General features: G+C 42.1%; 1 protein-coding gene across 7 annotated transcripts in view; it reads right to left on the reverse strand.

Annotated features, from left to right (window-relative positions):
• Positions 1-567: 567 nt before the first annotated feature.
• Positions 568-13917, reverse strand: part of LOC112217863 (CYFIP-related Rac1 interactor A) — a 40176-nt gene continuing 26826 nt past the window's right edge. For 3 of the 7 annotated variants that reach the window (XM_042300939.1, XM_042300940.1, XM_042300941.1), the window contains exons 2-13: positions 12433-12487; positions 6261-6340; positions 5980-6059; positions 4044-4165; positions 3725-3830; positions 3290-3426; positions 3062-3139; positions 2679-2795; positions 2386-2465; positions 2114-2240; positions 1728-1798; positions 568-1438 (exon numbers count right to left, since the gene is read on the reverse strand). In XM_042300939.1, the coding sequence (XP_042156873.1) occupies positions 1375-1438; positions 1728-1798; positions 2114-2240; positions 2386-2465; positions 2679-2795; positions 3062-3139; positions 3290-3426; positions 3725-3830; positions 4044-4165; positions 5980-6052 (975 nt within the window). In that variant the 5' untranslated portion in view covers positions 6053-6059; positions 6261-6340; positions 12433-12487 and the 3' untranslated portion in view covers positions 568-1374. The remainder of the gene's footprint in view (positions 1439-1727; positions 1799-2113; positions 2241-2385; positions 2466-2678; positions 2796-3061; positions 3140-3289; positions 3427-3724; positions 3831-4043; positions 4166-5979; positions 6060-6260; positions 6341-12432; positions 12488-13917) is intronic. The other 4 variants (XM_024378457.2, XM_024378458.2, XM_024378460.2 and 1 more) reach the window with 2 other exon arrangements.

Here is a 13917-nt window from a genome sequence, read left to right on the forward strand (position 1 = left end):
GCAACTAATTAGCATTTCATTTGGGGGGATTAAATAGAGGCGAATATATTGATAAAAGTCACTTTGTCCTAGAGAAATGTAACATTTATCTAAACCTCACACCAGGGTTAGCCTACATGAAAGACAGCCCTTATTTTAAGTGTTTCTAAAATCCCCTATAGGAAAAACGAATGGTAGAAAAACAATTGGAACCATTTCCTTATTTGACCGCTAGGTTTTATGGGTATTATGACTCATACTGTGGTGGCCTATAGGGGTAGAGAATGGGACAACAGTCTGACTGGTCTTACAGTATAAAGGAGAATGACTAGAAGGTTCATCATCATCACCGCCATCCTACTACCGGAGTAGAGATCACAAAAGCAGTGGAAGGAATTGTTTTTGCCGCTCCGTGTCACTTAAATATAACCTGACAGTTTTGATTTAAAGCTGCTTTTTTGAACAATAGATTTCTGTTAGATAGAGTCCCAGATACACACAAGAAAAACCCCTAAAATCACACTGTGTCCCAATCCTCCTGTCATACAGGTAAAAAATAAACATTTGGTTGATCTGTTTATTTCTTATGGCACGTAATTGCCTTTGTCATTTTCTTGCCAACAAGGCACAAAGTCCACCAACTTACTGAGAACACGTTATATGAAAGCCATCACTTTTTCCCCTCAACGCATCCCCTGCTTAATTCCAAACCAGCCCCTAGCTAGCCTCTACTTCCTAGGCACTCTTGTAGATAGGAGAGGATTGAGTAGGGTTGAACAATCTTCACCTTGCCATCCACAGGAGACAGGACAAACAGATCTGGAACATAGGGTGTATTCATTATGTCGGATTCCTTTGCAAAAGTTTTGCAACGGAAAACGTTTATTTCAATTGGAAACCGTTTTGCAACAGAAACAAGAGTTTCTATTGGACGCATGCAGGTAGGTCCCTCCAAGTTTGGTTCCGTCTGCTCGGTTTGTTTCCGTTTAAACGGTTTCCTTTGTAAACGGAATCCGACTAATTAATACACCCCAGGCTAGGAGTTGATTTGGAATTCATCTTTTGTTGACACAAACCACAGATGAAGCACCTTTCATTCGCCCGCTCACAGGAACCAACCAGAGTGCTTGGCTCAGTCACAGGAACCAACCAGAGTGCTTGTTTCTCCAAATGCTACTTGCCAAGCTCAGTTTGTAAGGCTGAAAGGTATGTTAACATAATAACAGTAAAAGGCAATTCATTTTTCGAAGAAAAGGGTATACGTTCTATACGTTTCAGCAACTTGCAGGGAATGACTATGTAAATACACAAGTATTAACATTCAGTCTTTTAAATTATGTAAACATATACATCTTTCGTTGAGGTCAGTACATTGATCCTCTTCATATAAAAACGTTACTGAAGCATGGAGCGGATGTTTTTTGGAGTGGACTCGTCGTGCAGGTGTTTGGTGGTGAACCTGAAAGACAAAGCAGGATGAAGGCATAGGGCTGAAACACCTAGCTTGTTTTTAACCTTTACCAAAATAAGCCAATTTAATGGAGGTTTTTAACAGATATACAGAAGTGCCTTGGGATTGTTTGCTGTATTGCCGTGGGAGCAATCCAGAGAGCACCCTCTACCATTCAGTAATATTGGAAGCTAAGGAGCACTCCTACCACAATACCATTTATAAATCATCTGGCATTTCAACTGAATAAGGTGAGACATCAGAGAAGTACTAAACTAAAGCGAGGATAGAGACTTACTTGAGGGCGTTCAGGAGACCTTCAACATTATCTGCTGGCTGTTCTTTCAGGACCTTTATGCATCCCTTCATCTGGTGAAAAACAACAAAAAATGCACTATTACTCTGGATACACATGTAAAACATTCAAACAGAAATTCACACACATTTTCCATTGGCATGACTTAGACAAAACAGCGAGATACACATGATGCTAACGTCAGGCTTTCAGTAGCCACTGTATGTATAGAAGATGTATTATAGAAGATTTATTATTCCATACGGGATGGGAATTTGTTTCCTGCTTTAACCAACTCCTCCGCACTGGGAGCCTTCTGTAACCTCCAGGTCACCTTCCCCTGTAAACAGCCCGGTAGTATCAGTATAGGTGAGAGAGGAGGTTCTCACGTCTATCTTGGAGGACTTGTTGAAGGCTCCGTTGGGATGGACGTGGTCGTACAGGATGATGACTCCAACCATCACTCTCATACAGAACAGCAGCGTGTCCTCACTGTTGAACCGGCACGTGTAGTCTCTGGAGGGAGAGAGGGATACACACACACGCCAATTCACAGTACACGTTGAACAGTTGTTTATAGCGTGGCATTGATAAACAGACTCACTCTGGATATAGTCACTCTGCTAAATGTCTACAGGTAAAGTACATCAAGTCAACTCACGGTGTCTCCAGCATGACTTTACAGACACTGGCCATTGTACTGAGAACGTCAGTGGTGTTCTCCAGGGGTAATGTCTTGTTCTGGAGATATAACAAGGTAACAACACAAACCATCATCAGACTGAAGAAATAAGGGAACCAGACTTAACTTACAACACCCACCTGCTTCAAAATCTGACTAAACAGGGAGTAACACAACTGAACTCTAATAGACACTGTTGCTATTAACTTAACACAAATCTAACCATCAACTCTTTTCACAGAGCAGCTAACAATAAGAAGGAAGTCTCTTACCTCTGTTACGAAGTTTGTCGTAGCTGTGCTTAAGGTTTTCAGCATGGGCGTTGCCTCGGCGTAGAACAGTGACATTCTGTTGGCCATCTCATTGTTGACCTCTCTCTCTATATCCAACTAAAGACAAAACAGGAAGAGGGTCAACATCTGATCCATCTTTAGCTTCAAGGCAGAGGAGAGTGGATGTCAACAGAGGACTGCTAACCAGGCCTTAGACAAGCTATTCTGTCACATTCAGACTAAAAACAGACATGACTACGGTCACAAAATTCTGGTAACTTTCCAAAAATGACCAGGTTTTTCAGAAATCCCTGTTGGAAGATTGGTAAAGTTACATGATTTTTTGCAACCCTAGACCGACATAACAGTTCTCTCAGACTCACATTCATGTTGTTTATCCTGTTTCGGCTGATGGTCCTCCTGTAATAACTGAAGTCATTCTGGATGGCAGGAATTCTCATCTGAAAGTTAAGAGGACATTCATTTAGTTCCAACAGACAACATGGGAAGTGTTATTTGTCAAGAGGGAATAAAATAGGTGCTAACTTTGCACTTGTGTACAGAAATTAACCGTTTGAAATTACGTGTGTGTGTGTGTGTGTGTGACTGACCTTGAGTTCGTCGAAGCGCAGGGTAAAGTGAAGGATCTCAGCAAACTGTTTGGCCAGAGCCTGCTCCTTCTCTAGGTGCTGGGTGGGGGTGTACGGGGGGCATGTCAGGGACTCCAGCAGGCTCTGAAGGGCCCTCTCTACAGGAGAAGAAACACAGTTAATACATTACAAACATGAGGTAAGTTTTAAACACCCATGCTCTCCAGCAGGCTATGGAGGGCCCTCTTCAAACACCTGAAGAAGGAAAATGGTAAGGTTGTAAAAAAAATAAAAACATGTTTCATGTCTCCAATGTGAGAAAGATTACATTAAAAAAATATAATATACTATTAATAGTATACCAACATTTAATTGATTGGCTTTTGATAGTAATTCAAAATGTCATCCCCCACCACGCTAAGTGCTTCTTCGTGGAAGGATAAAGGTTGGACTTACCTAGTCTCAGCGAGAAGCCGTACAACTTTTTGAGTCGTATGACTAAGGGACAGACTGAGTTCCAGGCTCTCTCCTGTAGGATCATGTCATTGGGGTTCTGAATGGCCTGGGCGGAAACAATGACAGACGCTATGGTTAAATGTACATCATCTATATGGAATTTAAAAAAAATGAGTAATGAAAACCATCCTGAGATGTCTGGTATGAAATCATCAATTGAGCTTTACATTTATAAGTTTGTTTGAGTGAGTGTGAATATGCATAGCCTGTGCCTACGACTGTGTGTGTGTGTGTAAGCATATCCAGTAGATATACATACCTCTCGTATCTCCTGTCCGGCTCCCTTGTAGGCCTGTAGGCCAGAGAGAATGCTCTCAGAGTCCTGGAGCACCGCGTTCACCTGGTTCCATACATCTCTCTCACAGTCTGTGGGCTGTGCATCTGACACACACCACAACAACAGTTAGCCTGGCTAGCTAGCAGGCAGCATATAGACAACACAACAGTTAGCCTGGCTAGCTAGCAGGCAGCATATAGACAACACAACAGTTAGCCTGGCTAGCTAGCAGGCAGCATATAGACAACACAACAACACTGTACTGGAGTGGACATTGAACTCATACACATTCTGACAATTTGGTTTTCAATGATTATGTGATACAAACTGTCCTTTAACAGGAATTGGGAACTATGTGTATGCCTTTATTTGATTGTCAAAAACCAATCATGCATGTATGCATAGGGCGTTTTCTAACACAGTAATACCATTTATAATGCTTAGAATAGAATCTCTGCAACTAATAGCATGATACAATATACTTTAGTGAGGGAATTGTAAAACATTCAGCAAGCATGACAAACATGAATATCTCTGGTTCAAAGATAATCTAAGCACGAGGAGACAGGGAAAGGCTACTCTGTGGTAAACAGAAGAGCAGCATGGGATCTGCCAGTATAATAACAGCACGACCTGCTGCTCCCTACAAGGCTACAGAAGGCAGCGGCTTATAGCTCTGCCCTTTAGATGGCAAGCTCTTAATCATACTCAAGGCATTTTCATATTAGAAGCTGCAGCTAACACACATACAGTCAGTCAGTAACCTACATTATTTCCCAACAGACTAAACATAGAACATCAGTTGATGTCAAAATACTATGACTGTGGAGAGTATGCATTGTAAAACATTCTCTTTCTCTATGGTAGATAAACAAGAGAAGGAATTAGGCTACTGCTAATGAATATGCTTGGCGCGAGTGGAATCGGCTACCGCTAAGGAATATGCTTGGCGCGAGTGGAATCGGCTACCGCTAAGGAATATGCTTGGCGCGAGTGGAATCGGCTACTGCTAAGGAATATGCTTGGCGCGAGTGGAATAGGCTACCGCTAAGGAATATGCTTGGCGCGAGTGGAATAGGCTACCGCTAAGGAATATGCTTGGTGCGAGTGGAATAGGCTACTGCTAAGGAATATGCTTGGCGTGAGTGGAATAGGCTACCGCTAAGGAATATGCTTGGTGCGAGTGGAATAGGCTACTGCTAAGGAATATGCTTGGCGTGAGTGCTTCCCCCATGTCTCCGTGTCATTTTTTAAGCCAAGAGTATATTTGATTATGTTAACAGTTCAGCTGCTGTCTCTAGCCTATATCATATGTAGGAAGAGTTGCAAGGCAATGAAGCAATGGACATCCAGCCGAGCCACACCCAGATGTTACACGATTTACAATAACATGAGGCTATGGTTTACGATGACTATGTCAGCTCTAACTACATCTGGGCCTAGTTCTGCTTTCTACTCCAGGACAACTAAATCAGGAAAAGCAGAGCACTGAAAAGGTCAGGACATCATCAGGACATATTAAACGTCGAATAGGATAACATCAGTTTGAGTTTTGTTTGTTGATAATGAATAATTTACTGCCATTAGACATGAGGAAATGAGGTGCATGCAACAACAAAAACAAACCGCTTGAAAACAGATCTCTTGATTAGACGAGAGACAATAGGCAAGCAAGGGGCTGTTCTAGGAGCATAGACTACGAAACATGCAGGTAGCTTAGTAACAGGGTCAGAATTCATTCCAGTTCAATTCGGCCAATTAAAAAATGATCCGAATTGAAAATAACTGTTACTTCTCAGTTGTGCAATTGGAAGCGTATTGAAATGGAACTGTCCCAAAACCCTGGTTAGTAAAGGAGCTCTACAGAAGTAAAGCTCTAGAGAAGGAAGAACACAGGCCAGGCAATAGCTGTGCTCACTTTCAAAGTCAAGGAAAAAGTTTGGTCCTTGCTCAAGTTCAGTGCAAGTGAGCACTTTTAACAGATTCCCCATTTGGTTTCTGAAAGAGAGGAAAGCCAGAGAAGAAAGAGAGAGAAAGAGGTGTGTTGTGTTAGAGATAGGTACAGGTACAGGCAGAGGCAGACACAGCTTTATGTCCAGAGGGGACCCATAGATATAAACCACTTGCTGACTGACTGGGGGAAGCGTTTCATGCTTACACCTCCCGTCAAACTCCTGCACACTCCTCCTTCAGACTTACTTTCAAAGTCCAGGAAAAAATGTGGATAGTTCTCTATTTCCCTTGTAAGGACTTTTAGAAGATTACCCATTCCAGCAAACCTGATCAAAAATGATAAAAACAAAAATAAATACTTTTAGACACATTTAAATATATTTACAAATGCAATGTGTCAAATGATTCAAGAGTAGAAATAACATTCAAGGATTAAAAAGAGAATGCATTCATTTGTAATCCCCTTTGAATACATTTCACAGTACATAGCACACCAACAAAAAGGTTATTTCAACTTGTTTCTCCCTTTTATAGGGACTTGGATAACCACAGTGACAATAATTGTGTAAAGTGACTACATCTCAGAGGCAGGACTGGTAATATTGGTTCCCTCACAGAGACACTCGTCTAAAGACCGCTGTCAAACATTCAGTCCACTAGCACTCTCCAACCCAGGGTTGCCCAAACTTTGTCCTTGGGACACGTTTTGGTTTTTGCCCTAGCACTACACAGCTGATTCAAATAAATCAACTAATCATCAAGCTTTGATAGTTTGCATGAGCTGTGAAGGGCCCTGGGGTCCAAAGGACAGAGTTTGGGAACCCCTGCTCTCACCAGTGTGTGGCAACGTCTCACCATGAGGTTCTCTCAGTGCGCGTGGTAACGTCCCACCATGAGGTTCTCTCAGTGCGCGTGGCAACGTCCCACCATGAGGTTCTCTCAGTGCGCGTGGCAACGTCCCACCATGAGGTTCTCTCAGTGAGCGTGGCAACGTCCCACCATTAGGTTCTCTCAGTGCGCATGGCTACATCCCACCATTAGGTTCTCTCAGTGCGGGTGGCAACGTTCCAGTATTAGGTTCTCTCAGTGCGCGTGGCAACATTCCACTATTAGGTTCTCTCAGTGCGCGTGGCAACATTCCACTATTAACCGAGGGTGTCCTCTACACAACATCAAGATATAGGCCTAGTGATGTGATTTAGCTAGTTTAAATTGTGTGGTTAGGTGTTCATGGAATGCATGTACAAGGCCTGTGTAATGGAACAACAGTGGCTCCTCCATGTCTCACAGTGTGTGTGTGGCTGTGCATGTGTATTTAAAGGCCTAAGGAAATGAAACAGAGGGTAGAATAACATTCTGATCAAGTCTTTAGAAGATAAAGTCCTTTAAGATCCCAGAAAGGGCTAGTTAAGTCTTAAACGCCGGTTGAACTACTCTTTAAACCGTTTCATTGGAGGCAACAAGACGGTAGTAATTTCCAGAGGATTGGCTACCTTAAGCAATGCTTAGCGGGTGGTCACTATAACACATAATTACACAGCGGCCTAGCTACATCAGAGACTAGTGAACATGATTACTGCCTTAAGAGCGGGTGATCTGATGCAGTCCCTGCTGGACCAAACAGAACGGGGAGAGTAAATGAGTGCCAGATTTAGGGAGATGATCACAATTGGCCTATTGGCTGTGTGTCTACTTATGCCGGTGTTTTGATTGGTCCATAAGCTAAGGGTGTCAGTAAAACATATAATTTTCTATATATATATATATATATATATATATATATATATATATATATATATATATATATGATCATCACAGCACACGTCTCCCTCATCTCTTACGGTTAGATCTTTACAGTGATAGGCTAAAACTTACACAGAATGCACCCCTACACTGCCTTCTGAATGTACTCACTCCCCCCCCTTGACATATTTTACATTTGGTTGTGTTACAGCCCAAATTCAAAATTGGATTTTAAAAAAATACTCACACATCCAAATACAATATTGGATATTAACAAACTGAAAACACGTTTCTTAATTTTTTTCAAATGTATGTGTCACGTAGAGTAGGCCAGATGGCTAAACTGGATAACCTAACCTCTATAAAAATAAAAAGATGGCAGAACCGCAAAAGTTCTTCTGTGCAAAGGTGTTTATTTACAAGTGATTCCGGAACAGAAAATAACAGTACTGCCATCAACGTCTACCTTATGGGACAGCTTAACAACAATGCTGCCCCATCCACAGCTCAATCCAAAAAATCCCCCTTAGAGACTGGAGAGAGGCTCCTTTTGTAGGGCTAGCCCCTCCCCTCAGAACAATTAACCCTAATTAATTAATCAATTAACAATACAAACCTACATTTTCCATGAACTAAACATACTAAAGGATATACATTGCAACACGGTTTTAAACAATATCACAACATAACATTTACAACATTACATCATTACTGACAATATCTTTCAATATGCCCATATGCATTAATGAGCCATTTGGGACAGGCACTATAAAGCCAACCCAATTCCCTTAGCTCGGGTCCTTTTCCAGCATACCCAGAAGCTACAGAGATGGAGAGAGAGGAACAGAACAAACAAACAATGCGCTCATCCACAACATTGATAAGTATAATAATTATTGTATCTCTCAAATATGAACATTGACAAGTGTGAAATGCATGCACCAAGACAGAAGTTAAATTGTGTGTCGACCCACATTGTTAACTTATGGTATAATGGCGCAGGGAGGAGTGATGAATATGTGTGTGCGTTAAAGAACCAAATGCTGCCCGCGGCCAGTGACGGACTTCTACGTCACAGTATGGAAAATGAAATACAGAAAGATGTTGTTTACATAAGTATTCACACCCTCGAGGGTCAACACTTCGTAGAAGCACCTTAAAGATTTGAGTCGTCTTGGGTATGACTGGATCAGTTAATGAACATCTGCATTTGGGGATTTTTCAATGGGATTCAAATCTGGGTTTCGGCTTGGCCACTCAAGACTTACACATTCTTGTTTTGAAGCCATTCCAGTGGTGATTTGGCTGTCTGCTTGGGGTCATTGCCCTGTTGGAACGGAAATCTTTGTTTGCACTCTGAAGCAGGTTCTCATCAAGGATTTGGCTCCATTCATTGTTCCCTCTATCCTTACCAGCCTCTACCTCCGAAAAGCATCCCCATACCATGATGCTGCCAACGCCATGCTTCATGGTAGGGATGGAATTAAATGGATGATGAGCTGTGCCTGGTTTTCTCCAGAATAGTGCTTCGCATTCAGGCCAAAGTTTGTCTCATCAGACCACAGAATCTTTCACATACTTTTTTTCAAACTTGGGTGTGCTGTCGTGTGACTTTTTCTCAGGAGTGGCTTCCGTCTGGCAACGCGCCCATTAAGCCCAGATTGGTGAAGTGCTGTATAAAACCTTGTCCTTCTGGCAGGTTCTCCCATCTCAGCCAAGGAACTCTGTATTTCTGTCAGAGTGGTAATTGGGTTGTTGGTCAACTCCCTGACTAAGGTCCTTCTTGCCTGGTTGCTCAGTTTGGTCGGGCGCCCAGAGTCTGGGTCATTCCATATTTTTTCAATTTCCCACTGTGCTCTTGGAAACTTTCATCACTTTGGAAATGGATTCCTCCCCTTCCCCAGATATATCCCTAGTCACAATTCTATCTAGGAGATCTATGGACTATAGTTTCTGCTATGACATACACTCATTTGTGGGACCTTATATAGACAGGAGTGTTTCTCTCGAAATCATGTCCAAACAATTGAAGAAAAAAGGATGATCAAAGGATATTGGATGCACCTGAGCTCAATTTGGAGTCATAGCAAAGCAGTTTGAGTACTTATATAAAGGGTTTTCTGTATTTATTTTTTTCAATATATTTGCAAACATTTCTAAAAACATGTTTTCTCTTTGTCATTACGGGGTAGTGTGTGTAGATGGATGCATTCAGGCTGTAACAACAAAAATGTGGAATAAGTCAAGGGGTCTGGATACTTTCTGAAGGCAGTGTAAGTCCACCGGTCAATACTCCATTTGCCATCTTTAGTCCCTCACATATTCCTGGGAATGTAATCCACAGAAAATATGGAAATAAAAAACTAAATGCACCTATCTGCACGAGAGCCATCATACTACAATTCAAAAACAGAGCACCACTTTTGCTGCTAGGGGGTGGTGTTGCATCATGGTGCTTATTCCCAGTACAATCCAGTCCTTCCGTGAATAGGGCAGGCTATACTAGAGTATACCACTAGGTTTGCTTCTCTCCACCATCCATACCTTAATTCATCCAATCATGGTCTCAATTGTAAAGATTCCTGAGAACATGATTAGACGAATCAGTCGTGTTAGTGCCAGGCTGGAACAAAAGCCTGTACCCTCGGTTTCCTCTCTGGGACGAGAGTTGGAGAGCCCTGCAGTCATCCCAGCGAGGCCTGGTAAAGAGGCAGAGGAGGACGTGGAACACAATGGGGTTTCTGCCTTGCTTGGCTGGCCGGTTATCAGTTAGATGGTGGATATTCACTAGCGTTTCCTGTCTCAGTCTCAAATGAAGAGTCAACAAGTCCAGGCTCAGGGCCAGTCTAAACAAGCACAAGCTAATAATTCAGAGAAGGAGAGGGGGTAGTGGGTATCACCATAGTAACAACAATGTGCTGACGAGCTGTATTATTAGTGTACTATTAATCACCTTTAGGGTGCCTAGTTTCACGTTTCAACGTTTGTCAGGTGAACCGGATACAGCAGGTGGAAAACAGTACAGTGAAATGCTTACTTGCAAGCTCTTTCCCAACAACGCAGAATAAAAGTGTTAAAATAGATTCTTATCTAATGAGAATCCAATGAAGTTACATTCAGGTCAGTGGCTGTACCATTACTCCAATGTGCAGGGACACTGGAGTGGCGGAGGAAGGTGTACATGTACACGGGGGTAAAAAGTGGCTGGTAGCACGATAAATACCCATGGTAATTGGCCTCAATATGACCTGAAATGGTCTGCATAGAAGGCCTAACGTCAGGAACACTGAATACAAACAAACATGTTCCTATTAAAATTCCTTTGAAAAATCATGGAATATGGCATGTTTAAACACACACTCTCCCTCCCCCTTTTGACCTGCCTCTGCAGTGAACTGACAGTAATAATGAATGACGACTCCTTGGCGGTCGGGATGTGTCTGTGGAAGTCTTTAGAAGACCTTCCCAGCGTAACCCTAAGAAGCCTCTGACAGAATGGTACATATGTAGAGCAGGGGGATTCAGAACGGCTTGATTCCACTTTCATAACTATTTACCTGCATGTTTTAACCTGAAAACCAATGATTGAATTTCTCTGTGATTCCTGTCTAGGACTGGGTCAACCTGGAAACACAATGTCTCCATAAAGAGCTCTTATTTCACCAGCTTTATGAAAAGAGCCATTGTGTAACATCATAACCCATATTTTAAAGTTAAGTCTTTTAGAAAGACAGAAATGAATACTGCTGTCTAAATGTAAAGTCTAAATGGTTGTTTTACTTCATCTCTCTGCTGTGACAGAGTTGTATTCCTCAGTAAAGAGGTGCTGAATACTTTCCTGTTGTGGAAACGGAGAGATATGCATCACGCATTGTGCTTTGTAATTAAACTCGCTCGGTGCAATTAAAGTCCAAACGAGCAGCATGCTAAAACTGCTTTTCTCGCTGCGTTAAGATTTGAAACAACCTCCGTTGGGGAAAAGAGCGAGTCCAGAGAAAACAACACAAACCACAACATATTCTGCTCTGGGTTGAAACCAGGAAATCATTTTGGTGCACATATTTCATAACGGTCTTAAGTTACTAACTAAACCCTGACGAGTGGTTGCCCAGACCAACAGTCCTACTCCCATGTTGTGTTATAGAGCTGAGGATGTGCAACATTAAACTTGTGCAATAAGAAGGTAGATTTATATTCTACTGTTGCAAAACTGCTCTACTGAATCTGACCCTGGCCTTAAACATGATATGGACTTGGGTTTGTGGATTTTACTGCAGGAGTAAAGCTTCACCTGGGTCTGATCAACCACCTCATAAACATGTTTCAGTCTTCATTACCCTAAAGCTGTGACAACATGGCAACAGACTGAAAGAGAAAGTCCTGTATTTTAAATAACAAATCGAGGCTAATCTTAGACTAGCGATAAGTACCATGTTATCATGATAACCACAGTGGCATTGTTACAGGGCTGTTACGCATCACTGAATGAGTAAAGTGCGGTGGTGTGGTTAGGGCCAGGTTTCACCAAGCCTCAGAGTAGCAGTGCTAATCTAGGATACCATGTCATCTTTCTGATCTAAAAGGCAAAACGGATCCTCGATCTGCATAACAACTACTCTGACACTATGAATCCAGGCACGTCTAAACAATGTGATGAAGAAATGTGTTACTGTACCGTTTCTGGAGGAGGAGTTGGCTTCCCTTCTAGAGCATCCACTTCTTCTTGGTTTCTGAAAAACAATCCAGAACACTTGTCACCATCTCATTGTCTTGCCTTGCACAGAGTTCTGAACATCCAAAAGTAAGCACTGTCAATGAGCGTTAGATCAACAGTGAAGGGTACATATGACCATATTGTTCTCGTTGTGCCTCTGACTATGTGTGTACGTCTGTGTCCCAACAACGAACAGTACTAGGATTCCGTTTATCAACTTTCTCCTGGGTTGAACACGTACCTAAATGATTCAGGAGTGAAAGTCATAGCGCCATTCTAAAACAACAAAGCGGCAGGCGGAGGCACGATAATTAACAACGCATCTCTCGGCTGTCCCATGTTAACTGGGCTATTAAATATCCAGCAGTGACATCTTCCAAGTCCTAGCCTACTGAAAACCCAGACCGCAGGGCAAGAGCACACGTGCCGAGACACACACACGATGAGGCCTATCATGACTACAGGGACTGCCACAGAGCAATGACTCAAATGTGTAGAGCAACAATGTCACTCTGTATTTGTCCCACATACTGCAGGCCTGTATGGTTTAGTGTAAAAAGAGGCATGGCATAGGCTTACTGTAAAAAGAGGCATGGCATAGGCTTACTGTAAAGAGGCATGGCATAGGCTTACTGTAAAAAGAGGCATGGCATAGATTACTGTAAAAAGAGGCATGGCATAGGCTTACTGTAAAAAGAGGCATGGCATAGATTACTGTAAAAAGAGGCATGGCATAGATTACTGTAAAAAGAGGCATGGCATAGGCTTACTGTAAAAAGACACTTCAAAACAAAAAGGTCCTGTGTTGCGTAGGGCAGTGATGATACCAGTATCGCAATATTTTTTCCATGGCAAAAAGGAAAAACACGAAGCAGACACTTTTGTACTTTAAAAACCTTCTGTATGTAAAATTGTGTGCTATAGATCGGAAAATAAATCAAATGTGACTCTGGATGACAACATGTTTGTTTTCCGGAATAAGGTAAAGCCGCTGTGTGTTGTGTTTTTGTTTCCTTGCCACGATTCTAACGGGCATCGTGATACTGGTATTGTCCCAGGCCTAGTGTTATGACCGTGTTGGGCATAGACTAGTAACACACAGCAGTAATGTGCCAGGAAAGATCAACATTCTGAAATCCATGACTGTTTGTCTGGTTCACCATCAGATCTGACAAATGTAATATTGAGGAATGTTAATGGAAATCAGGCTAGACAAAAAGACAGATGTGCAGGAGTAGCTAAATGTGGAAGTACAAAATGTTCTTGTTTTTTTAAATCCCCAATACCAACATTACATGTTATGTAGCTGACATTTGTCAAAAATCCTTAAAAGCAGTCAAACACAAGCAACCATTTTCTCCCACCACTGTGTGCCAATGTGTAGGCAGGGAAATGAAGTCATCAGAAAAGAGGAGGTGCAAATCAACTGGACAACCCTGAAGATTG

Source organism: Oncorhynchus tshawytscha, linkage group LG18, assembly GCF_018296145.1.
Source record: "Oncorhynchus tshawytscha isolate Ot180627B linkage group LG18, Otsh_v2.0, whole genome shotgun sequence".
Taxonomy (NCBI): Eukaryota; Metazoa; Chordata; class Actinopteri; order Salmoniformes; family Salmonidae; genus Oncorhynchus; species Oncorhynchus tshawytscha.